Here is a 27,162-nt window from a genome sequence, read left to right as displayed (position 1 = left end):
AGAAAGCAAGCCAGAGCGAGAGCGAGAGCACACCATGGCGGAGAGTTCCAAAAAAAAATAAAACGTACGTCACCCCAGACTACACTAAAGTGTACCCCTGCCTAATAGGGGTCAAAATAATGACAGTCTTGTTCGCTGCACTGTTTGCAATAGTGACTTTTCTATTGCCCGTGGTGGGTTAAGACTGTAAAAGACCGTGTTGGGGTGAGTTTAACAGGTGTCATTCGTTCATTAGCATAGCTATCGTTAATTAAACTAGCTGGCCAGTTGCTAGGGAACTACTCTTTTGCAGACATCCCACCTCTCCCGGAAGTCTCCCGCAAATTGATGGTGCTACCTCCCTGAAATGAGTTTTTGCAGGCTGGGATGTCTGACATGGGGAAGAGAAGTTCAAGAGAACCAGCTATAGGATTCAATCCAATGAGAATGAACAATTTGATGGAGTCCAAGAGGGAAAATTCTACTGGTGATCAGTGAATAGGAGTTGGTGCCACAAGTACAATGGACACATCAGCTTTTAGAAGAATTGAGCTCCAACCTTGTACATATTTGACAGTTTTAATTATAATGGGCCTTTTTGTTTTTTTCCCTTTAATAACAGCTGAATACATACACTTTCATTTATAAATATAATTTCTTTATAATTGTATGCAGTGCATGATCTGTTATACATATCTTCCAGTAACAGATTAGAGAGACAGGCAGCAGGTATCAAGGAAGAAGAATGCCCAGAGCTAACAGTTGTGAGCATCCATCTTCAAGTAAAATAAAAATTTCATTATGCAAGTTACAAATAAGAATCAGCATCAAAACTTAATATTTTTATAGAAGAACAATCAAATCTTGAGGCAAGATTTTACAAGCGTCTGAAGCACGCAAGGTGCGTTCCACAATTTGGACAGTTGTGGTCCACATCCTGAAGGCTGTCAATGCAAAATGGGATCAAGCAGCAGCCAAGTATGCATCTGGAAAAGACAGAAAAGTTAAATTAGAGCTGAACCCAAAAAATCAGATCTCTCGCTGAGCAGCTTCTGAAACAGTTGTCAATATATAAATATTGACCATTTTATTTCAGCATATTCATAAGGAGTAGTGTAGTGGTCATCTGAGCAGGAGTGCAAAATGGAATCCTACATCTGGTTTCAACTCAAGATGCACATGGTAATAGTATGCAAGTTGCCTGTATGAGTGCATCTCATCTCAGCAGTGCATTTTTACGTGCTGCCTGCCTTCATTCCGATGCACCTTTTCCAATTTAAAAATGAAAAGAATCGAACCCATCCAGCAATTGCCTTTCATGAAGTAATAACTACATCTACCTACCTTACTCTCAGTTCCTCTATCTCCTTTCCTTTCATTCACCTAGCCAATTTTTGGGTGCTCATTGTATTTGTTCAATTGCAGAAAGCACAGGAAGAGACAAATAGAAATAACCCAATCCATCAATCAAGACAATTTCCCTTGGTTTCCAAACAAGAGGACTTCTTTCTAGCAAACACACACTTTCACCATCTAATTTGCTGTGGTCAAGGCAACGTTGAATAAAATGCTTTGCTCAGCAGGCAGTATGCAGCAATGAACAAACTGGTTTTTTTTAAAAATACTTGACCTGACTTGGGGCTATGGGATCATGTTTCACTTCACATGATCTAGGCTAAAACAACAGGGTAGCAGAGCTACTGTCTCATGGCTCCAGTGATTCACTTCTACACAGTAGCACAGAGCAAAGCACGACACTTTACAGTACAGGTGACCCACATTGAACAGCAGCTGCTGCTGCCTGTAAGGACTTTGTACATTCTCCCTGTGATGTGGGTTACCTTCCACTGTCCAAAGACATTGATAGGTTAATTGGTCAATACAAATTGTCCTGTGATTAGGCTGGGATTAAATCGGGTGATTGCTGGGAGGCATAGCTCAACGGGCCTATTCTGCACTTCACACATAGAAGTTGCTGGTGAACGCAGCAGGCCAAGCAGCATCTCTAGGAAGAGGTACAGTCGACGTTTTGGGCTGAGACCCTTCATCAGGACTGCTGCGTTCACCAGCAACTTTTAAGTGTGTTGCTTGAAATTCCAGCATCTGCAGATTTCCTCATGTTTGCTATTCTGCGCTTATTGTGTGTTTAAAATCCTGAATTCCAGTGCTGTGTGGAGTTCACATATTCACCCTGTGACTGTGAAGGTTTCCTTAAGAGACTCTTGTTTCCCCCAAAGATGTGGATTTACTGGTTGACTGGCCTCTGTAAATTAACATAACTGGGTGTATATAGGGTGGAATCTGGGAAGTTGATGGAATTCCAAGCAGAATAAAGTGGGATGTGTAAATAGGATTTTGATGGTTGACATGATGGGTTAAAAGATCTATTTTTATCCTGTATGACTTTATCATCAGTACAACACCAGGGCAGGGTTGTTACGAAATACAACAAAAAAAAGCTTCAAGGACATTTCTAAAATCCTCCACTTCTTGATCAATAAACTCAGTGAGACGGTTCTGCTGTTCAGAAAGATAATGACCAACACACCATCTTTAATTCAGTTCAAATCTCGATCTCCAAAATCTTGCATTCTATCATTGTCAGTCTCTGCTCTGACAGTCCTTAGTGAGTGAACATTTAGAACCTTACAGTAAACAACATCAAAAAGATATGCAATCTGTTTAAAGCAGCTTTTTCCTCAACTCAGTTCTAAATTACTGATCCTCTTATCCCAACGTCAACCGAGATCAAGACTTTAAGATTTGGGGAGGATGGTGATGGAGGCAAAATGGCCATGGCCAATTCCTGAATGTGTCAGGTGCTCAGAACTGGTCTAAGTGACTCACCTCCCAATTCCCAAACTTTCTCACTAGACACAAGGCTCAGATGATGAATACAAAATGTCTAGATGAGTGAAGCTCCAGGAACACATATTCTATACATTCAAGTGGTTTGAAAAGTTCATAATTTAAACACTGCATCCAATATTCTATACATTCACTCCCTCCACCCTAAGTATCAGTAACAGGCTCACCCCATACATCAATTTGCAGTAATTCTGTTCTTTCTTATATAACTTACTTTAAAAATAATTGTTTCTCTTGTCAATATTGCCTCTAATGATAATACAATTATGAAGAAGGCATGACAGCAGCTGTACTTCATTAGGAGTTTAAGGAGATTTAGCATGTCACCAAAGACTCCAGCAAGTTTCTACAATGTACTGTGGCGAGCACGTAACTGGGTGCATCACCATCTGGCACAAAGGGGCCACCGTACAGAATTGGAAAGCTGCAGAGTGTAGTAAACTCAGCCATTTTCATCATGGGCATCAGCCTCTCCACCATCAAGGATATCTTCAAAAAGTGATGCATCAAAAAAGCAACATCCATCATTAAGGACATCTATCACCCAGCACACTTGCTCTTCTCATTACCGCCATCAGGGAGGTACAGGAGCCTGAAGACACATACTCAGCATTTTAGGAACAGCTTTCTCTCCGCCCACCCCCCCACCCCCCGTCATCAGATTTCTGAACAGTCAATGAACCCATACCACCCCTCTATCTTTGCGCTACTTATTTAATCTTTTGAAGTATTTTATTGTAATTCATAGTATATCTTATGTATTGCACTGTACTGTGCTGCAAAACAGATTTCACAACATACAAAACATCAGTGATAATAAACCTGATTCTGATATGTACCTGTGATACTGCTACAAGTATATTTTTCATTTCATTGGTACATATATGTGTTTCTGAATGACCATAAACTCTTCCTTTACTTTGAAGCAAATCACCCATAAAATACTAGTTACTTAACCGCACCATTTCAACATCACCTTGCAAACCTGCAACCTCTATCAGCAAGGACTAGAATAGCAGATTTCTGGAAATACCAACGTTGGCCAGTTTCCTCCAAATCACAAAGTTACTCAAAATAGAAAGGGGGCAAAGCTAGTGCAGGAAGATGTTTGGCTGTTGATCCATGCACACACACAAAAAAAAAACAACTTTTTGGTAAAGGCATGGCCTCAATAAGCCTCCAAATAGATGCTAGCAGAACCTTCTCTGTAAAGGATATGGGCACATGGGCACTGGCTGTCTACTGCCTCTTTCAGTTCTATATTTATTTCAAGAGAAAGGAAATGGCTATACGTTCTATTCTGGTGAAATGGCTACTTTGAGTAGCTAGGTGCTAGCAAGTTTGATGCAAGGCTTATAACTTTACTCAAGACTTATTGACATGCCAGTCAACAAATCATTAGAAAGAGGTGACATAGGGATGGAAGATGTAGAATCATTGCGTGTAGAGCTAAGGAACTGCAAGGGTAAAGAGACCCTGATGGAAGTTATATACAGACCCTCACACAATAGTAAGGATGTGTTCTGCAAATTACAATAAAGAAAACGCATGCCAGAAGTACATTGTTACAATAGTCATGGGGGATTTCAATATGCAGGTAGATTAGGAAAATCAGGTAAATCAGGTTGGTGCTGGATCCCAAGAGTGGGAATTTCTAGAATGCTTATGAGATGGCTTTTTAAGAGCAGCGCATGGTTGAGCCTACTAGCGGACCAACTACTCTCGATTAGGTGCTGTGCAATAAATTGGAATTAATCAGAGAACTTAAGGTATAGGAACCCTTAGGGAAAAGTGATCATAATATGATCGAATTCACCTTGCAATTTGAGGAGAAGCTAAAGTCAGATGTATCGGCATTACAGTGGAGTAAAGGGAATTACAGAGGCATAAGAAAGGAGCTGGCCAAAAATGATTGGAAACGAACACTGGCAGAGATGACGACAGAGCAGCAGTGGCTGGAATTTCTGGAAGTAATTCGGAAGGCACAGGATATATACATCCCAAAGAGGAAAAAGTATATTAAAGGCAAGATGAGATAACTGCGGCTAACAAGAGAAGTCAAAGCCAACATAGAAACCAAAGAGAGGGCATATAATAGAGCAAAACTTAGTGGCAAGTTAGAGGATTGGGAATCTTTTAAAAACCAACAGAAGGCAACACAAAAATAACGAAGGAAAAGATGGAATACAAAAGGGAACTAACCAATAATATTAAAAGAGGATACAAAAAGTTTCTTCAGATACATAAAGTGTAAGAGACGAGAGCGGACATTGGACCACCGGAAAATGCTGCTGTTCAGGTAGTATTGGGGGACAAAGAAATAGCAGATGAACTGGGGAAGTATTTTGCATCAGTCTTCACTGTGGAAGACAGTAGCGGTATGCCAGAAGTTCGAGAATGCCAGCGAGCAGAAGTGTGTGAAATTAGCATTACTAGGGAGAAGGTTCTTGTGAAAATGAAAGGTCTGAAAGTAGAAAAAAAAATCACCTGGGCTAGATGGTATATACTCCAGGGTTCTGAAAGAGGTGGCTGAAGAAAATGTGGAGACATTAGTCTCCTCACTGATCTTTCAAGAATCAATTCATTCTGGCATTGTTCCAGAGGAATGGAAAATTGCAAATATCACTCCACTCTTCAAGATTAGAAAGTGGTAGAAGAAAGAAAATTATAGGCCAGTTAGTCTGACCTCAGTTGTTGAGAAGATGTTGGAGTCAATTGTTCAAGATGTGGTTTCAGGGTACTTGGAGGCACAGAATAAAATAGGTCATAGTTAGCATGGTTTCCTCAGGGGAAAAATTTGTCTGAGAAATCTGTTGGAATTCTTTGAATAAATTAAAAGTAGGATAAACAAATGAGAATTGGGTGGATGTTCTGTACTTGAATTTTCAGAAGGCATTTGACAACATGCTACAAGTTAAGAGCCCATGATATTACAGGAAAAACTCTAGCACGGATAAGCAGTGGTTGATTGGCAGGATGCCAACAGTGGGAATAAAGGGAACCTTTTTCTGGTCAGCAGCTGGTAATTAGTAGTGTTCCACAGGAGTCTGTGTTGGGACCATTTCTTTTTAAGTTATAGGTCACTAACTCAGATGACTGAATTGATGGCTTTATGGCAGTTTGTGGAAGACATGAAGATAGGTGGAGGGTAGTTTTGAGGAAGTAGAGAGGCTATAGAAGGACTTGGACAGATTAGAGCAAAGAAGTGGTAGATGAAATACAGTGTTGGGAAGTGTTTAGTCATGCACTTTAGTAGAAAAAATCATGTAGATTATTTTCTAAATGCAGAGAAAATTCAAAAATTTGAGATGCAAAGGGACTTGGGAGTCCTTGTGCAGGATTCCCTAAAGATTAATATGCAGGTTGAGTTGGTGGTGAGGTAGGCGATATGATTTGAGCATTTGTTTCAAGAGGGCTAGAATATTAAAAGCAAGGATGTAATGTTGAGGCTTTATAAGCCACTGGTGAGGCCTCACTTCGAGTATCGTGAGCTGTTAAGAACCACTTAATTAAGAAAGGATGAGCTGACATTGGAGAGGTTTCAAAGGATGTTTATGAGTGGGCAAATTCATGGCAGATGCAATTTAATGTGGATAAATGTGAGGTTATCCACTTTGGTGGCAAAAACAGGAAAACAGATTATTATCTGAATGGTGGCCAATTAGGAAAAGGGGAGGTGCAACAAGACCTGGGTGTCATTCTACACCAGTCATTGAAAGTGGGCATGCAGGTACAGCAGGCGGTGAAAAAGACGAATGGTATGCTGGCATTTATAGCAAGAGGATTCGAGTACAGGAGCAGGGAGGTACTACTGCAGTTGTACAAGGCCTTGGTGAGACCACACCTGGAGTATTGTGTGCAGTTTTGGTCCCCTAATCTGAGGAAAGATATTCTTGCCATAGAGGGAGTACAAAGAAGGTTCACCAGATTGATTCCTGAGATGGCAGGACTTTCATATGATGAAAGACTGGATCGACTAGGCTTATACTCATTGGAATTTAGAAGATTGAGGGGGGATCTTATTGAAACGTATAAAATCCTAAAGGGATTGGACAGGCTAGATGCAGGAAGATCGTTCCCGATGTTGGGGAAGTCCAGAACGAGGGGTCACAGTTTGAGGATAAAGGGGAAGCCGTTTAGGACCGAGATTAGGAAAAACTTCTTCACACAGAGAGTGGTGAATCTGTGGAATACTCTGCCACAGGAAACAGTTGAGGCCAGTTCATTGACTATATTCAAGAGGGAGTTAGAATGGCCCTTGTGGCTAAAGGGATCAGGGGGTATGGAGAGAAGGCAGGTACACGGTTCTGAGTTGGATGATAAGCCATGATCATACTGAATGGTGGTGCAGGCTCAAAGGGCCGAATGGCCTACTTCTGCACCTATTTTCTATGTTTCTAAAAGAATTTCGGGATTGAAAGGTATGTCATATGAACAGTGTTTGATGGCTCTGGGCCCACACTCACTGGAATGCAGAAGAATGAGGGGTGACCTCATTGAAACCTATTGAATGGTGAAAGGCCTCGATAGAGTGGATGAGGAGAGGATATTCTCTATGGAGGGAGAGTCCAAGACCAGAGGAAAACAGCCTCTGAAGAAAGAGGAATCCTTTTAGAACAGAAATGAGGAGGAATTTCTTTAGCCAGAGAGTGATGAATCTGTGGAACTAAATGTCCTAGGTGGCTGTGGAGGCCAAGTGACTGGGTATAGTTAAGACACAGATTGACAGATTCTTGATTAGCCAGGTCATGAAAGGAGAGGTTTTACTAGAGAACTCTAGAGGATTTTCCCCTTGTCCCATAAGCCATCAGAGCAGTATTAGGCCGTTTGGCCAATTGAATTTGCTCTCTCTTATGTCCTACAAGCCTCCATGATCTCCCAGGTCTTTCTGCACAGCTCAGCCAGCATATAGCTTCTCTTTAAGGAGATGTATACAACATTTGCAGGATCTGATTCTCCCAACACAAAAGGCCTAGGGAAGCTAACTGTCATTCAATAAAAGGTACAAAGATTAGACCCAGACACCAATACCATTAGATGACCAAACAGCATAAGAATTCCACAATAATTTAGACTTGGCCACAAGCAGAGAGTTTCCCATTCTTTCTTTCATCTAATTACACTGAACATGGACGATCTAACAAATTTTCGGCTTGGTGATTAGTTTCCATTTTATTTCAAATTCTAAGGATTATTTGGTTTCTATGTACATATTCCAACCCTAGCAATATTCCATTAATTTTGTCCAAAGAGACAGACTGCTTTGCCATTTGTACTTGTCAGACTGCTTCATTTATGTCTCTGCTTGTGATGATTTGTAGAGATAATGCATAAACTTTTATATGATACTGCAGCAAAAGGGGCTCTGAGCTTTTAAATTCTCTTTATGAGAACTGCAAAGCACAGATAGCTTACAGTACACTCTTAAGAATTATTTTACAATGAATGCTCATTTGTCCACCTACCCAAACACGAAGAGACCTCCACAGCTGATCCAGGTCAGTGCTCCCGGTGTGTAGCGAACACGTGTCAACACTACCTGATGACAAGTTGGACAGGTTGTCTGCACCGGCTGTGCACCGAAACTCTGAGATGGCTGTACGTATACTGTCTGCACCACTATGAGAAACAGAGGAATATTTTGTCAGAGCATCCTGCACAGGAAGTAAAAATCTAGGAACTACAAGATCCCGAAACAGGACAAGAACACTGAGCCTTCTGTGCCTGTTCCCATCATACATGAAGAATCTTCTGTCTTCTCTATCCGCATAATTCCCTATATCCAGAAAGTTATTAATGAATTAACTAAACAACTAAACCTCCAACTTTGGAGAGTAAAATCCACAACTTCAGCACCCTATACAGGAAGGCATTTCTCATCTCAATCTTAAATGGGTTGCTCCTCATTTCTAGACTGGCACTACAACATCCCAGCTAGGGAATACTACATCTCTGCATCCAACTGCTCAAGCCTTTAAGGATTTTATAACATTCAATAAGATCACCTCTCATTCTTTATTCTCTGGTAATTTGTAAGTCAATTAGAGGAAACATTCTTTCAGTTTAGATATCTCCAAAGATCTCATTCTTATAAAGCATGCCAATTTCCCTTGGGATCAATAAAGTATGACTACTACTACTACGCCTGGTCTATCCACTCTCATACAGCAAACCAGCCATCCCAGGAACCAATCTGGCAAGATTTGTAAGCAGATTAATTTTTTAAGGCAAGGAGATCAAAACTCCAGACTCAGTCTTAGCGAGGAACTATAACAGCAGAAATTCCTTACTCCTCGAGTCAAATCTTCATGTAATAAAAGCCAACAAAGCACAGGATGACATCTTCCATTCAACTTACCCTCCTTGTAAAGTCTGCTCCCGACCAATAGGAACAGCTATCACAACAGCACACTTGAGAACTGAAGAGAGAAATCTACTATGTCTAAGCTACCATTTTTCCTTTCCATTCTCTCTTCCTACACTCCCACACCCTGCAGGCACAAACCGCTCTCTGAAGTCAGCACCACTTCTGCTCCTACTGAGTCTGCAGCAATCTTTGAGGGAGCTATCCATCTCTCTTAAGTGCACACCACAAGTACACATCTAAACCCAAAAATGCACTAATTGGCTAGCTACTATCAGCATATATTGTGGTGGAATCAGCCTCACTCCTCACCAGCCATGGCCCCCACTTGCTCACAATTCCATGGCCAGGAAAAGTCAGCTCTGCTTCTGGGTGCTAGGCGGTCAGGCACAGCAAGGCTTTAGCAACAGCTTTGCCAGTGGCAAGTCTGTGCACAGAATAAAATATGGAGAGTATTTAAATAAAGTTGCCTTATGCTAAAACTATAATGATTACAACAAAACTCCACTAATCTGGTAACTTTATCATCCCACTGGCTTGGCATCACTTTCAACCGGTTTTATCATTGACATTCTTATTAAGTTCATCAGGGCCCTGTTCCCTATGCTCCCGAGAACACACCTATTCATTAGAATATTTATTATGTTACTGTGTGACATTAAAATTTAAAAGTGTATTATAAGATTAGTACTCAACAGTGCAGAAACCTACCAGTCTGCTACCAAAGTCTTGAGGGTGCTAGATTAGTGGAGATTTACTGTAATTAAATTAAAATTGTAACACTATAATTAAGTAACATTTTTCCTCCAAATCTCCAGGTCAGAATTCCCATTGAAATGAATGGAAATTCCAATCCAGTAGAAAATCCTGATAAAGTACTCCCTGGATGTACGGCAGATCTTCACAGGTAGAGGATGTGTTCACCCAGGAGCTTTAGGGCTCCAGAAGGGCCACTCAACACCATCAACCACAGCCAGTAACAAGTGAGCCATGAAGAGAAGCAGTTCGTTTTGAAGTACAGACACACTCACCAACAGGAGGCTGAGCAGGTTGGACAGGATATGCAGGTGCCATAGGTGCTTCCATTGGAGGCCCTGCAGGATAAGGAGCACTTGCAGGATAGCTTGGTGGTGGTACTGAGTCAGCGTAGGCTGGGGGCGCACTGCTGATACCTTTTGAATCCATTAGCTTGATCACCTACAACAGAGAAAGGTTATTTAATCATCTAGTCAGGAATCCGATATAAAAACAGTTTAAATTGTGAGGAGTTTTCTTGCTGGGTAACAGAGGAGATGCTTCTATAGACGCGGTGCACCCAAATCATATTCTTGTACAGCAAAGCTTTTTCAAAAATCAGATCTGTGCTGGTTCACAGGGCAATCACAGTCTCGTACTGGCTTCCCTTTAACCACTATTTTATCTCACATGCCAACAAATCCATACCAATTTGTCAACCATCTGCATACACCAAGGACAATTTAGAGCCGTCAATTAACTCAATAACTGGCCTGTCCTTGGGACATGGAGGAAACCAGAGGAAACCCAAGGCAACACATTCAAAATGCTGGAGAAATTCAGTAGGACAGACAGCATCTATGGAAATGGATAGATAGTCAACATTTCAGGCAGACACACTCCTTCAGGACTGAGAAGGAAGGGAGTTGATTCCAGAATAAAAAGAAGGGGGGAGGGGAAGGAGGCTAGCTGGAAGGGGGTAGGTGAAGCCAGGTGGGTGGGAAAGGTCTAGGTCTGGAGAGGAAGGAATCTGATAAGAGAGAAGAGTGGACCATAGGTGAAAGGGAAGGAGGAAAGGATCCAGGGGAAGTAATACACTGGTGAGAAGAAGGAGGTAAAAGGTCAGAGTGGGGAATAGAGCAGTCACAAGGACAATATGCAAATAACACAGAGAGCACTGGTAGGGGCAGGATCAAACCCATGTCACTGAAGCCATGAAGCAGGAGTATTACTTGATCCTGAGCCATCATGCAAATCCCTACCTAGCTCCAGGCTGGACTCCCGACCAGAACATCAATATACTACGCATTTGGCCCTCCAAAAAGCCCAAACTTGAAACGCCTTTCTTTTCCCTATCCCAGCACCCTTGATTTAAAAATGTTATCCCATTAATTATTTTTCCATTAACTATTCCAGTTTACTAGTTAATTCCCAACATATTGAATGTGTTCATCTCCATTAACCACTGAATCCACCACAGCCTTTCCCATAACTATTCTACACATCAAAAGGTCAATTGCTCCATTACACTGCACCATTGCTTGCTGTGTAACCAATGGACTAAAGCCAAATCAAACAAAGATAAGATGTCACAATGAACCAAAACATTATTGTGGCATTAGTACCCCTAGTAACCATACATGTGTGGGAAGATGTATAGTAGAAAGCACTCAAAACCAAACTAAAGAGCGTATGTTGAATCAGTTTGTTCTGCAAACTCAGAAGAGGAAACAAAATGGGTAGAAACTCTAGCATTTAACCCTTTTCTAAGTTACACTTCCCCAAAGTGGCACAACACCCGAGTCCTAAAGGAAAAATGTATAGCATAAAAAAAATCCACGAGAACATCTTGGTTTTCAAACAGAAGAGATCCTTAAAATTAAAAAAAAAAGTCCAATAACAGTAACGTTGGAAATGCTCAGCAGACCAGGCAGCATATTCAAGCTTTAGTAACTGTTAACACATCAATTCACTTCACATTCCTGTTCTATACTGGGCTCACTTGCCAGCTCCCAATACTTTGCTGTTGATTTTGTTTGGATTAGTTGTGTCATTGAAAAGTGGTCATATTAAAAAGAAAACAAACTTGGCATTTGGTTCCAATGGCCAACAGTAGATTTGCAGTTCACATTTCAGTGGTAGCATTCGCACCTCCTAGTCTGAAGAATGTGGGTTCAAGTCTCACTCCAGAGACCCAGACACCAAATCATGTCGAAATTCAATTGGTGCACACACAGAACAGTGTTACATTCTATCAGATGAGATAATAAAATTTCCTTAATTAACAAACTATCTGTCCATTATCAAAATTCTTAGAGAGATATTATTGTGCACATGCAAGTTGTTGTATTTCCTTCCAGGAGACTGATTTAATTAAGCAAGTTCTTCTTTTAAGACCTTCTTAGCTAGGTCTTCCATTTCTCTATCAGAGTTGAAAACGGGATTAAATGCTGTGTTCCAGCTTCAGGTTAGAGGGCTGGTATTGCAGTGGCTGAACAGGAACAAGAAGACACAAAAGCAAGAGTAAGAGACCTAGACCCCCAGACCTGCCCCACCATTCAACATGATCACAACTGGACTATCTTCAGCCTGAACAGAAATACGATCAAGTATATTGTTGGTATTTCTGACAGATATTTTTTGGCATTTGGAATTTAAGAGGAATGTGGAGCTTGAACAAAATATCCGACAAGCTTTGATCTTCCTGAGCAGCAGCACAAGGCTATACCACTCCTCCTCTTTGTGTTCTTGGAAGAGTGAAAGGGAAGAGATCTACAATCTCCAGTATCGTACTCCACAGGCTCTCATCTCCTTCCTCTCATTACTGTATTCGTTTATAGACTGAGACTGCATTGTGAGCTGCAATGTTTTGTCACTCTCCTTGAGTTTCCTAGTACAGTATGGGCATTAAAATTGCAGCACAGCACAGATCTAACATCCCAGGTACAGTGCTCTTGTTAAGACTGATGCATTTTAAAATCCTTAGCAATGAGGTGCTAGAACCTTAACTGAGAGCACCAAAAGAATGCTTGTGGACTGAAAGTGTAACACTTGAACATTGACAATCCTATTATAGTATTCTTAAGTTCTTGCCTCTGTCCAGTTTTAAATGTAGAATTAAATAGTTGCTTCCATTCATTCTTAAAGCGTTTAAACTCTCACTTTATGCCAATTCTTTCCCAAAGTTTCCTTTAATATTTGTCTCCTCCTTCAGATGTGTTAGCTGGCAACTGAAATATTATTTGATATCAGAAAAGTCATTACTTCAATTTCAAAGACATTACTGCACTATTCTTCTGAGCACAACCGTCAGAACTACTGCAAAAGTCTCCAAGACTTCAGCCACTGTCCAGAACAGATGAGGCACAAATCCAAAGCAAAACCACCACATACCAAATACATAAACAGTAAAACATTTTTAAAAATGGGCAAGTCATCCATTTTTCACTGAATGGTCATCATGAAATCTTGTAGATCATTTACCTTCCCTAGATCATTAAATAACCAAAATACTGCAAATGGTGAAAATCCAAAAATAATGCACAACATAGTCAGTAAGTCTCACAGTAACTGCAGAAGAACTCTTAAATGCTCACTAACCAAAAGCATTAAATACACTTGCTCTATTAACTACGCGGCCTCGATGCGAAGAAACTTCGAGATGGGGCACGATCCGCCGTTTAAAGGATCTATTAATCACCAATTAAAGCATTTAAGAAAACAGATGTTGAGGTAAATGCAGAAGGTGAGCAAGAGTTTCATTGTTGACTGCCTGCCTTTTGTTTGCTGCTGGAGAAGGAATCTGTGAGCGGCCTATCGCTGTGTGGCTCGCTGTGGTAGGCAGGCAGGTAGGCCTCTCTGCCTCATGAGGCGTCCCTCTCTTCTGATGAATGTCGCTGATATTATAGGATGGTATCGTAGTTCTGTGTTTATATATACTGTATTATTGCGCTCATGGACTGTGGACTTTTTCCAGACTTGTGACTTTTGTATTCTGTGTTTTTTTTAAATTGCCCTTTCCTTTTGTTTTCTTGTGCGAAGGGACGGTGATTGGGAGTTGATGTGCTGTTAGTGCTCTGTTAATTTTTCTGTGCAGGGAAGGGGTTATTTTTTGGGGGTTGATGTTCATGTTCCGTTTCATATGGGGGAGGGTGTTTTTGGGATGCTGATGATTGGGAAGTTATTCTTTTTTGTATGGGGGAGGTTGGATGTTTCTCTCTGAATGACTTTGATGTTCTTTCTTTGTTTCGTGGCTGTCTGGAGAATACAAATTTCAGAGTTGTACATGGATACATGCTTTGATAATAAATTAATCTTTGAACTTGCTGAACATTTCCAGCATTTCATACTTGTATATTTTACTTTAACTCTCTTTTACTACAATACAGTTTACCACCACATTCTCCAAAAGCACTCATTCCACACATGTAAGAAGTTACAAGTTCCCACAATTTGACAAAACTTCTCAAACTAAAAATATTGGTGCTACATCAGCTGAATTATATACAGTTGCTTTCAAATGAAATAGAATGGAACAGGTCAATGCCAGATGCTATTTTGCTGGCTCTTCACTCTGCTCTGAACAACGAGAACTCACACTTCAGGTTATTTTTCATTGACTACAGCTCAGCATTCAACACAATCATCCCACCCAAACTTAGTATCAATCTTCATGACCTGGACTCCTGCACTTCCCTCTGCAACTAGATACTGGAGTTTCTCATTGGCAGACCTCAGTGGGGATAGATGGTCCGTGAAAAGGAGAACATCTCCTCTCTGACCACCAACACAACTGCACCTTAAGGATACATAGTTAGTTCCCCGATCGACACTCTATACACACAATCGTGTGGGTAAGCATAGCTTCAATGCCATACGCCAATCTGCCAATGACATTACTGCTTGTGGAAGAATTACAGATAGTAATGAGTCAACTCGTGAGAGAGGTCACTTGACTGAATGGTGCCGCAACAAGCTCTTGCTCAATGTCAGTGAAACTAAAGAGTTGATTGTTGACTTCATGAAGGGGAAAGAGGGTAGACATGCGCATGTCGACATTGGGGGAAATTTAGTGGGCATCAGCAGCTTTAAATTCTGACTGCTGACATATCAGATGACTGGCCCTGGTAGCACACAGATGCAGTCATAAGGATGGTGTGTCAGTGTCTTTATGTTCTTTGGTGGTTAAGGAAGTTTGGCTTATCACTGAACACATTAGCAAACTTTGCAAGATTACTGTCGAACAACCCAAAGTCTTTTGCTTCCACAAACCGGCATATCTACTAACAGTCCTTTGCCACACATGAAATCTCTGCCAATCAGAAGAGGTCTAGCAACTTTTAGCCAAGCCAAAGTCCCATGTGGAGCATCATGTATCATGTCCCACTTCCAAATCCTGCTGTATTTGCCGGCTTCCAGTAAAGATCCATTGCTGTCAGCCTTATAATCAATGGGTGATGCTGGTAGCACACTCGAGTGCCCCATGGCACAGGAAGGGTGTTTGTAGTGAATAATAGATGACTCTGACAGCTGAACCCATGGTGGTCACAGACCTCTGAAGTCCCAATGCACTGGTACTGTCAGAGTTGCATGGGAGTCGGCACCACTTTATGTTCATGCTGAAGTGTGCATGGTGAAAAGAGACCTAGCATCGTCTAGTTTTGAGCTGTGAGCTTGAGCCTTCTGAAGGCTCTGCTGACAGGGCTTACTGAGGCAGGGAATGATGCACCTCGTCTGGCCGAGTGTAAGCTAGAGGCCATCATAGCAAGCCCCTGGTAATCCTTCACCACTGTATTAGCGAGGGCTGTATGAACTTGATCACGCATTTGTTGCATAAAGAGTTCTTTAAAAATAAAACAAGGATTGTGATTGTCCAGGAAAGACAGCATGTGGTGCATTAGCTCTTCAGGCCTAGCATCACCCAAGCCTGGCAAGGGGAGCAACTGCTTGGCACACTCATTAGTCAACATGTCATTGAATAACTCTGGAATCATCGGAAAGCATCAGAGTCACCAATGTAGAACTTTGAGAATAAAACGCGAGTCATTTTATGTGCTTAACAAAAGTCACAGCTCTTTACTTCCACTACTGACAAACCAAAAGCAGTCCTTTTACACTGACATCATTACGTCAGACATCATCTCCTAAAGTGACTGCAACAACACAACGTCGACGTTTGTGAATTATGAACAATATGTGTCATCTGTCACCCATTGCATTACCCTACAGCAGGGAGTTCAGTAGTCTCATGGCCTTGGGGGAAGAAGCCATTTCCATCCTAACCGCCTTTGTCCTAATGCTACCTCCTTCCTGATGGTAGGGGATCAAAGATCATTGGACAGGTGAGAGGGATAACTGACAATGCCAAGGGCCCTGCACCTGATAAATATCTCGGATGGGTAGAAGAAAGACCCCGATGATTCTCGCAATCCTTTGTAGGGTCGTACGGTCAGATGCATTGCAATTCCAGTACCAGACGGTGAATCAACTGGTCAGGACGCTCTTAATTGTGCTCCAGTAAAAAGTTGATATAATGTCGGGGTGGAGGAAAAACCTCACTTGTCTCAATCTCCTCAGGAGTGGAGATGCTGTTAGCTTTCTTGACTAAAGAGGTGGTGTTGAGGGACCAGAGAGCAGGGGACTCTACCCAATACATCATACCACACTACCAGTGGTATCTAGAGCAGGCATGTTAAGTTCAAGTTTATGGTCATCTGACTGCACATATATACAGCCAAACAAAACGGAGTTCCTCCAGACTATGGCACCCCCACAGTACATATATCCAACACAGCACGTGAAAAATATTACCACAAAAAACTTAGTAAAATAAGTGATATGTACATCACATGTATTTACCATATATAGCTCATTGTCCTAGTAGCAAGACCTCAGTGATGGCAGGGTATTCATTAGTATCACAGCCTGGGTAAAAAGTGCTGTCCTAGTCTTAGTCTGGCAGTCCTAGTCCTGATGCTCTTGTACCTCCTTATTCATAGTAGAAGGTCAAAGAGATTGTGGGATGGGGTTAGGGATTCTCAATAACCCTTCAGGTCCTTTGTATACAACACTCCCTTTAAAGTCACAAATAAGAGGATAGAAATACCCAATGAGCCTTGGTTGCTTCTACAATACTCTGTAGGGTCTTGAGGTCTGATGTCTTACAACTTCCATACCACACAAAGCTGCAACCACACAGCACACCTCATTCTCCTCAGTAAGTGTAGAGGATTAGGAGATCAAGAAAGCAACATCCATTATCAAAGATCTCCACCATCCATAAGGCACAGGAGCAGAATTAAGTCATTGAGTTTGCTCCGTCATTCCACCATGGCTGATTTATTAACCCTCTCAATCCCATTCTCCTGCCTTCTTCCTGTAACCTTTAATGCCCTGACTAATCAATAACCTATCAATCTCTGATTTAAATACACTCAATGATTTGGTCTCCACAGCCATCTATGGCAATGAATTCCACTGATTCACCACCCTCCGGCTAAAGAAATTCCTCCTCATCCCTGTTCTATATGGTTGTCCCTCTATTTTCAGGCTATGCCCTCTGGTGTGAGATTTACCCACTATAGGAAACATCGTCTCTACATCCACTCTATCTAAGCCTTTCAATATTCACTGGGTTTCAATGAGATCCCCCTTATTCTTCTACACTCCAGTGAGTACAGGCCCAGGGACATCAAATGTTCTTTATATGTTAACTCTTTCATCCCCAGAATCATTCACATGGATCTCCTCTAGACCCTTGCCAATGTCAGCACATCACTTCCTAGATAAGAGGCCCAAAACTGCTCACAATACTCCAAATGCAATCTGACCGATGCCTTATAAAGCCTCAGCATTACATTGTTGCTTTTATATTCTAGTCCTCTTTAAAGGAATGCATTTGCCTTCCTTACCACCAACTTAACCTGCAAGTTAACCTTTGCGACGCTGATTTTTGGATTTTCTCCCCATTTAGAAAATACCCTTTGCCTTTATTCCTCCTACCAACATGCATGGCCATACATTTCCCTACACTATATTCCATCTGCCACTTCTTTGCCCATTCTCCCATTCTGTCCATGTCCTTCTGCAGACTCTCTGCTTCTTCAACACTACCTGTCCCTCCACCCATCTTTGTATCATCTGCAAACTTGCCCTCAAAGTCATCAATTCAATTATCCAAATCATTGACATATAATATGAAAAGAAGTGGTCTCAATACCGACCCCTATAGAACACCATGAGTCACCAACAGCCAATCAGAATAGGCCCCTTTTATTCTCACTCCTTACCTCCTGCCAGTCAGCCAACCTTCTTATCCATGCTAGTATCTGTCCTTATCTTGTTAAGCAATGTTGTGTGCAGCACCTGGTCAAAGGCCTTCTGAAAATCCAAGTAAACAACACCACTGACTCTCCTTGGGTTCTCCTGCCTGTTATTTCCACAAAAAATTCCAACAGACTGGTCAGGCAAGCTTTCTCTAAGGAAACCATACTGAATGTGGCTCATTTTTTCATATGCCTCCAAATACCCCAAAACCAAATCCTGAATAATGGACTCCAATGTCTTCCCAACCACTGAAAGGAAATTAAAGGCTACTTAGCCTTTCTTCTGCCTCCCTCCCTTATTAAAGAGTGGAGTGACATTTGTAATTTTCTAATCCTCCAGAATCATTCCAGGATCTACTGATTCTTGAAAGGTCATTATTAGTAGCTCCACAATCTCTTCAGCTACCTCTTGCAGAACACAAGGGTGTAGTCCATCTAGTCCAGTTGACTTACCTACCTTCAGACCTTTAAATTTCTCAAGCACTTTCTCCATAGTAATGGCAACTTCACTCACTTTTGCCCCCTGACCCTCTCTAACTTCCCACATACAGCAAGGGTCTTCCATAGTGAAGACTGACACAAAACACATTCAGTTCATCTGCCATTTCTTTGACCCCCATTACTACCTCTCCAGTATTATTTTCCAGAGGTCTGAGTCAATAATTTGGACTATGGGATTAATAGATTTGTGGCTAAATTTACCAATGATACAAAGATAGGTGGAGGAGTGGGTAGTGTTGAAGAAACAGAGAGCCTGCAGAGAGACTTAGATAGTTTAGGAGAATGGGTAAAGAAGTGTTAAATGAAATACAATGTTGGAAAGTGTATTGTCATGCACTTTGGTGGAAGAAATAAACGGGCGGACTATTATTTAGATGGGGAGAGATTTCAAAATGCAGAGATGCAAAGGAACTTGGGAGTACTTGTGCAAGATACCCTAAAGGTTAACCTCCAGATTGAGTTGGTTGTGAAGAATGGGAATGCAATGTTGGCATTCTTTTCTAGAGGTATAGAATATAAGAACAGGGATGTGATGTTGAGGCTTCATAAGGTACTCGTGAGACTACACTTGGAGTACTGTATGCAGTTTTGGGCTCCTTATTTTAGGAAAGATATACTGACACTGGAGAGGGTTCAGAGAAAATTCATGAGAATGATTCCAGGAATGAAAGAGTTACTGTATGAGGAACTGGCAGATCTTGGGCTATATTCCCTAGAGTTCAGGAGAATGATGGGGGAATCACAGAGGAACATTCCGGATGTTAAAAGGCCTTAACAGATTAAATATGGCAAAGTTATTTCCCATGCTAGGGGATTCCAGGACAAGAGGGCGTGACTTCAAGATTGAAGGACGTCCTTTTAGAACGGAGATGTGTTGAAATTACTTTAGTCAGAGGGTGGTGAATCTGGGAATTTGTTGCCACGAGCTGCTGTCGAGGCTAAGTCATTGGGTGTATTTAAGGCAGAGATAGTTAAGTTCTTGATTAGCCAGGGCATCAAAGGGTATGGGGTGAAAGCAGGGGAGTGATAATGACTGGAAGAATTGGATCAGCCCATGACTGAATGGTGGAGCAGACTTGATGGGCTGAATGGCCTACTTCTGCTCCTATATTTTATAGTCTTAAAATCTTTTTGTATCCTCTTTTATATTTTTGGCTAGCTTACCTTCATATTTCATCTTTTCTCCCCTTCTGGCTTCTTTTAATTTCCTTCTGTTGATTTTTTAAAGCTTCCAAATCCAACTTCCCACTAATTTTGCTATATTATATGCCCTCTCTTTGCTTTTATGTGTCTTGGACTTCTCTTGTCAGCCATGAGTGTCTCATCCTCCCTTTAGAATACTTCTTCATCTTTGGGATGTATCTATCCTGCGCCTTGTGAATTGCCCCAGAAACTCCAGCCATTTCCATATTGCCATCATCCCTGATAGTGTCCCTTTCCATGAACTTTGGTCAGCTCCTCACTCATGCTGTAATATTGATACATCTGACTTTATATTTTCCTTCTTAAACTACAGGGTGAGTTCTATCATATTATGATCACTGCCTCCTAAAGGTTCTTCTACATTAATCTCCCTAATCAAGTCTGGTTCGTTACATAGCACCCAATCCAGAATTCCCTTTTCCCTCGTGGGCTCAATGAAAAGGTGCTTTAAAAAAAGCAATCCTTTTGTGACATTCTACAAATTCCCTCTTGGGATCCAGCACCAACTTGATATGATTTCAATATGCAATCTACCTGCATATTGAAATCCTCCATGACAATCACAACATTGCCCTTTGTATACATCTTTTCTATCTCCAATTCTAATTTGTAGCCCACATCCTGGCTACTGTTCAGAGATCTGTATACAACTCCCATCTGAATATATCTTCCAATCCTATGTCACCTCTTTACGGATTTGATTTAATTTTTAACCAACAGAACCACCCACCCCATCTGCTATCTGCCTGTCCTTCTGACTTAATATGTATCCTTGGATGTTAAGCTCCCAACTATTATCTTCTTTTAGCCACGACTCAGTGATTCCACAACATTATACCTGCCAATCTCTAAGTGTACTACAAGGTCATCTATCTTATTATGTACATTGTGTGCATTCAACTATAACACCTTCAGTCATCACCCTTTTCAATTTTGCCCCTATGTTACATCGCAACTCATCCCACTGACTGTAATTTGCCCTATCATTTGCCAGTCCTTCCTTAGTTTCACTACGCAATGCATCAACTTTGATATTGCCCCATTCTGACCCCCATCATTCAGGTTCCCATCCCCGCCAAATAAGTTTAATCTTTTCACAACAGCTCTACGAACCTGGCCGCATGAATATTGGTCTTCCTAGGATTCAGGTGTAACCCATTCTGTTTGTTCAGGCCATACCATCCCAGAAGAAATCTCAATGATCCAGAAATCTGAAACCCTGTCCTCTGCACCACTTGATCAACCACTCATTCACCTGTACCATCATCTTATTCCTGCCCTGACTAGCACATGGTACTGGGAGTAATCTGGAGGTTACTACCTTGGAGGTCCTGCTCTTCAGCCTTCTCCTAATTCCCTATACTCACTGTGCAGGACCTCTTCTCTCTTTCTACCCATGTCATTGGTGCCAATTTGCACCATGACCTCTGACTATTCACCCACTTGAGAATCTTCTACAGCTGCTCTAAGACATATTACAATATTACACCCTAGTACCTGGGAGGCAACAAAACCATCCAGGCATCTTTCACAGCAACAAAATTTCCTGTCTGCACCCCCCGCCCCACAAACTATCAAGTCTCCTATCACTCTGCCTTGCCTTATCTTACACTGCTGAGCCTCAGGGCCAGCCAGAGTGCCACTGCTCTGGCTGCTGTTGCTGTGCCCTAGTAGGTCATTCCCCCAGCAGTATGCAAAGGGATATGTTTGTTGCTGAGAAGAATGACCACAGGGCACCTTGTACTGAATGCTTCTCCCAGTGGTCACCCATCTACAGGCTTCCCCCACCATCCGAAGGTAGAGCGTTCCTATGAAACGGTTCGTAAGCCGGAATGTCGTAAAGCGAAGAAGCAATTACCATTTATTTATATGGGAAAATTTTGTGAGCGTTCACAGACCCAAAAATAACCTACTAAATCATGCCAAATAACACACAAGACCTAAAATAACAGTAACATAAAGTAAAAGCAGGAATGATATGATAAATACACAGCCTATATAAAGTAGAAATACTTCTCTACAACGATTGCCTGCACAGATTCTCCGTATCTCACGCAAGCGCTGTTGGCATAAACACACTCTCCAGTAACCTTTAAACTATGAAGCTGCCAAATCTACCAAATAACACGTAAAAATACACAGCCTATATAAAGTAGAAATAATATATGTACAGTGTTGTATCACTTACCGGAATTGGGAAAACAGCGCTGAGCACACTGATGATGGTGTGTTAGACTGAGTCGTCGCAGGCTGGGTGGTGCAGTGGCCCCCACCCTCTGGGCCGCCGACCCGATACATTGCCGCAAAGAACGCAGTGGTAGCCGGGAGGCACCCAGCACATCTTTAACAAAAAAGCCGAAATAAACATGCTAATTAATTAGGTGCTGCCCGGCACATAATTGTCAGCCCAGATCAGTGCCCATCGCATCGCCTCTGTTCTGGGCCGACAATTACGTGCTAGGCGGCACCTAATTAATTAGCATGTTTATTTCGGCTTTTTTCTTAAAGATGTGCTGCGTGTCTCCTGGCTACTGCTGCATTCTCCGCGAATCGGTACAGTATCCGTGGTGGTGGGACACGATCAGGGCAGGCAGCTCATCTTCTCCTATGACTGCCCGCCTCGATGTCGAAGGTCGAGGTTCGTTGTCTGCTGTGGTTGATGTGGAAGGCTTGCTTGACTGCTGAGCCTCGTGCATTTTTCTATCATACAGTTGTTTGTAAGCACTCAAACCATCCTGCAAATATCCCCTAAACCTACGTACCCTTTCAAAATTAAAGTTCTACTTTATCATTGCAGCGAAAATCTCACGCAGTTGCTTCACTTTCTGCATTCGGTTTCAATTGTTATCCTTTCCTCTTCCAATTGCATCAGCTCTTTATCTACCAGTTCTTGGTCATGGGATGCCAAAACCTCTTCAACATCATCTTCGTCAACTTCCACAAGCCAAACTCACTTTGTCCTTGCTTCGTTCACCAAGATCGAAACGCTTAGTTATGTCTAGTGTTATGCTAAGTGTAACACCCTTACTCTTTCAGGCTTTTCCGACACCTTAGAACTCATCTTGCTAACAGCTGCTCAATGCAACGTGTTAAAGCAACGCCGTTCCGAATCCGGGGGAGAGCAGCTGCTCGGGGCGCGCGCTGCCTTTTATCGTGTGCTGATTTTTTCGTGCACTGTTTTTTTATTGCGCGCTGCCTTTCTTCGTAACAGTGAAAACACCTTCTGAAAGTGAAAACAGGGCACTAATGTAGGTCTTTCGTAACAGTGAGGTTTCGTAAAGCGAACATTCGGAAAGCGGGGGACACCTGTACTATATGAAGCCTGCACTCTGGGTGTGACCACCTCATTAAAAGTCTAATTTCCAGCCACCCCGATGATCCTGAGTACATCCAGCTCTAGCTCCTAGACTTTGTCCATCAGGAGCTAGAGTTGGGTGCACTTCCTACAAATGCAGTTATCAGGGACTGTTAGGTACTCTGAAATCCCACATTTTACAGGAGAAGCATTCCACTGCCTGAACTACCATCCTGTCTACACTTGTTAAAGCTCACACTTCTCAAGCTTGAAGTTCTAGCTTGCGCTTGTTCTTGTACAAGCCTGCTGAGCCAAAGCCTGGGCACTATAATACTCTCCACTCCAACAATGGCCATTCCACTTACACCTTTTTTTAAAATTATTGGTGCCCACTGAGTCCCTGAGAGACAATTACGATTGCAGCTGTCAAAAAGTTCCGAAAGGCATGAAGCCTCATGAACGAGTGTCTTCTCAGGATGAATGCAATGCAACGATAACCATGCCATCTTCTCGCAGCTACCGCAGCTCTCGAAGCCTGAAGTCCAACACCACCAAATTAAAAAACAGCTTCTTCCTTTCAACCACTCTGTTCCAGAACTCAACCATAATCACTACAGTTTAGCAACACCATGACAACTTTGCACAAAAATAGACTTTTTTGTCGCACTCTTTCTTGTAAAAGAGCGTATGATATTGTTAAGTGACCACTGTTTCATTTACTGTGGGTGTCACTTTAAGAGCCTGAATGAGGCGGGACTATGATGTCAGTATAACAAGCTGGGACCAGAGAGACAGAGAGACAGAGAGACACTTGCTGCAGCAGTGGGTAAAGTCTGATGCTTTCCCATGCCCTGAGAATTGGGTTGACCAACAGCACCCAGTGCACATTGGTTGTGTGACTGTCACTTCATATGATCCATATGTGGATTCTGTTGGAGTATCCTGTGGCAACCACTTTTGTTAGCCCTTACCTGGATTCAGGTGTGTTATGTGGTGACCACTTGTGTGAAGGGATATTCCGTGACTGTCACCTTTGGGGATATTTCTACGTGGATTTTGGGACGACTCAACAGATAAGATCTTTGGCGACTGTTACTTCATTTTCCCAGCGTGGAACCGGTGGAATTCTTCGTAATCACCTCCTCTCTATATTTTGATGTGGATTTACAAGTTTCTCCCCTCACTTATTTGTGGATTACTGGACCTTTCTAGTTTGCCATCTTAAGACTTTAAGAACTGTTCCTAAGCTTGACAGTTTGGGAGCCACACACACATATAACATCGTTAACTTCTATTTATTTCATTTAATTTTCTATATTTTGAGTAGATACTAATAAATATAGTGGTTTTAACATTAAAGCCCGACTCAATTTGTGATCTATTGCTGCTGGTATGTAACAAGATATTTAATTTAGGTTTTCTTGTTGCTATGTTGCGATGCTCATGTCGTTATATGCCTCTCGGTGCTGCTTCAAGCAAGAATTCCATTGCACCTGTGCAAACATGTATTTGTGATAATAATCTCAAATTTTACTTTGAACTTCCCAAATTCATTGCAGATTTTATTCTTCCTTGTAATTTGTATTTGATTCAAACAAAGTTATCTGTGTTAAAAACTGCAAAGAAACAAGAATAAGAGTTATGATCAGAAATAGCATATTACTACTGCCACCCTGACCCCCCATCCCACCACTGTAAATCTAAAACCATTTCATTAGGTCTCCTGCTGATGATCTTAACAATAAAACAGATTGAATGCAAGTATTACAATAGAAAATCATCCAGCACAGCATTAAGCTAAATGTTTCTCTATAACCACAAAGTCAGATTCATGCTGTCATTCAACTTTATTAACCAAAAATGTATTTAAAAGGCAGGAGTTTGACGAGACACCACATCAAACCTGCAGCTTTTCTCTCTCTGCTTTGAGGTTTGCAAGCTCAAAAATGGGACAGACACTAGAACTTTCCACTGCTCAACATTAAGACAGCTCAGTTATAGCTGGATGATTTTTCTCTATCTATGAGTGACATCTGCTTCAAAGTATCAGCCTCTCATCACTGGTTGGACTACCACTTCCTGCTGAAGTCACCCAATATTTCTCATGGGAAAAGTTGTCCAAGAGTGAAGTACAGATATAATGTTCTAAAATCTAACACAATTGAAATGCACTCTGCCAAATTAGCCTGAAATGCTACTTGAAAGCTTAAGCACCAACTTATTTTAAAGTAACTATAGTGGAAAATAAAAATCAGTAAAATTTATGCGTGGCACACAAACAGAAGCATTTCATGGTATCTCAGTACATGTGACAATAATAAACAAATATGATTAAGTATCAAGAGCAATCCCTGTAGTACTCTACAAATTACATTCCTTCAGCCTGAAAAGGACCATTTTTCTTCCCACTCTGACTTCCAGTTTTCAGTCTATGCCAACACACTTCCTCCAATACTTTGGCTTTTAAATTTATATACCAGCCTAATACATGGCTTTGTATAGAATGCGTTTTGGAAATCTAAATACACTAGATCAACCAGGTTCCTCTCTCAGCTTGTCAAATCCTTAAGAAAAAAACTGAACAAAATCTGCTGACCACGATTCAAACAAAAGCTGGGATATAACGAGACAACAGTAAGAGATTTGTTTTTGAATGGCAACCAAATCCTGAGCTGAAAAGATTCACTCTACATAATAACTTCCTTTCTACTTCAGTGAAATACATCCAGATAACAAGATTATTTGCAAGCCTGCACTGAAATATCAAAGTACAATATTTCATTTTACAGCAGACACCACAGAACTGAACTATGGACCTAGCAATATAATGTACCTGAAGGCTTTGCTCTCAGATGAACTCAATACCTTCTATGCTCACTTTAACCATCAAAACATGGCAGGACCTTCCCGAACTCACACAGCCTCTGAGGACTCTACGATTTCAGTCTCTGAGGCCGACAAGAGAGCATGCTTCAGGAAAGTTAATCCGTGGAAAGCACCCAGCCCAGATGGGGTACCTAGCTTAGTACTATGGACCTGTGCTGATTACCTTAATCTCTCACTTCAGTAGTCTGAGGTACCCATCTGCTTCAAGCAGACTTCAATTACACCAGTGCCCAAGAAGAAAGTGGCAATCTGCCTCAATGACTACCCACCGCGATGAAGAGCTTTGAGAAGTTGGTGATGAAACATATTAACTCCTGCCTGTGAAGCGACTTGCATCCACTCCAATCTGCCTACCATCACAACAGGTCAACAGCAGATGCTATTTCACTGGCTCTTCACTCAGTCCTGGGACATCTGGACAACTAACATGCATACATTAGGATGCACTTTATTGACATTCAACACCATCATCCTCAATAAGCTTCAAGACCTTGGCCTCAATACCTTCTTGTGTAATTGGATCCTTGATTTCCTCACTTTGGACTGGCAATTGCATCTCCTCCACAACCTCCATCAGCATGGGTGCACCACAAGGATATGTGCTTAGCTACCCACTCTACTCGCAATATACTTATGATATGAGGATAAACCCAACTCCAATGCCATATTTAAGTTTGCTGACAACACCCCTGTGGTTGCCCAAATCAAAGGTGGCGATGAATCAGCATATAGGAAAATCTGCCTGAGTGGTGCCATGTCAACAACCTCTCACTTAATGTTAGCAAGACCAAGGAGCTGATTATTGACTTCAGGAGGAGGAAACCAGAGGTCTATGAGCCAGTCCTCTTTGGGGGATTAGAGGTGGAGACGGTAAGCAACTTTAAATTCCTCATTGTTATCAATTCAGAGGATCTGTTCCTGGCCCAACACCTAAGTGCAATTACGAAGTACGGCAGTGCAACTTCCTTAGAAAATTGTGAAGATTCAGCACGGCATCAAAACTTTGA

General features: G+C 41.7%; 1 protein-coding gene across 1 annotated transcript in view; it reads right to left on the bottom strand.

Moving 5' to 3' along the window:
- Window positions 1–615: 615 nt before the first annotated feature.
- The window catches only part of LOC134351343 (LITAF domain-containing protein-like), a 49,175-nt gene continuing 22,628 nt past the window's right edge, over window positions 616–27,162 (bottom strand). Inside the window, exons 2-4 of the mRNA XM_063057417.1 lie at window positions 10,243–10,408; window positions 8,313–8,466; window positions 616–965 (exon numbers count right to left, since the gene is read on the bottom strand). Of these exons, the coding sequence (XP_062913487.1) occupies window positions 857–965; window positions 8,313–8,466; window positions 10,243–10,396 (417 nt within the window). The 5' untranslated portion in view covers window positions 10,397–10,408 and the 3' untranslated portion in view covers window positions 616–856. The remainder of the gene's footprint in view (window positions 966–8,312; window positions 8,467–10,242; window positions 10,409–27,162) is intronic.

This window comes from Mobula hypostoma, chromosome 9 (genome assembly GCF_963921235.1).
Source record: "Mobula hypostoma chromosome 9, sMobHyp1.1, whole genome shotgun sequence".
Classification (NCBI taxonomy): domain Eukaryota; kingdom Metazoa; phylum Chordata; class Chondrichthyes; order Myliobatiformes; family Myliobatidae; genus Mobula; species Mobula hypostoma.
The sequence above is the reverse complement of the archived record's forward strand: the minus strand, read 5'-3'. Positions and strand labels throughout refer to the sequence as shown.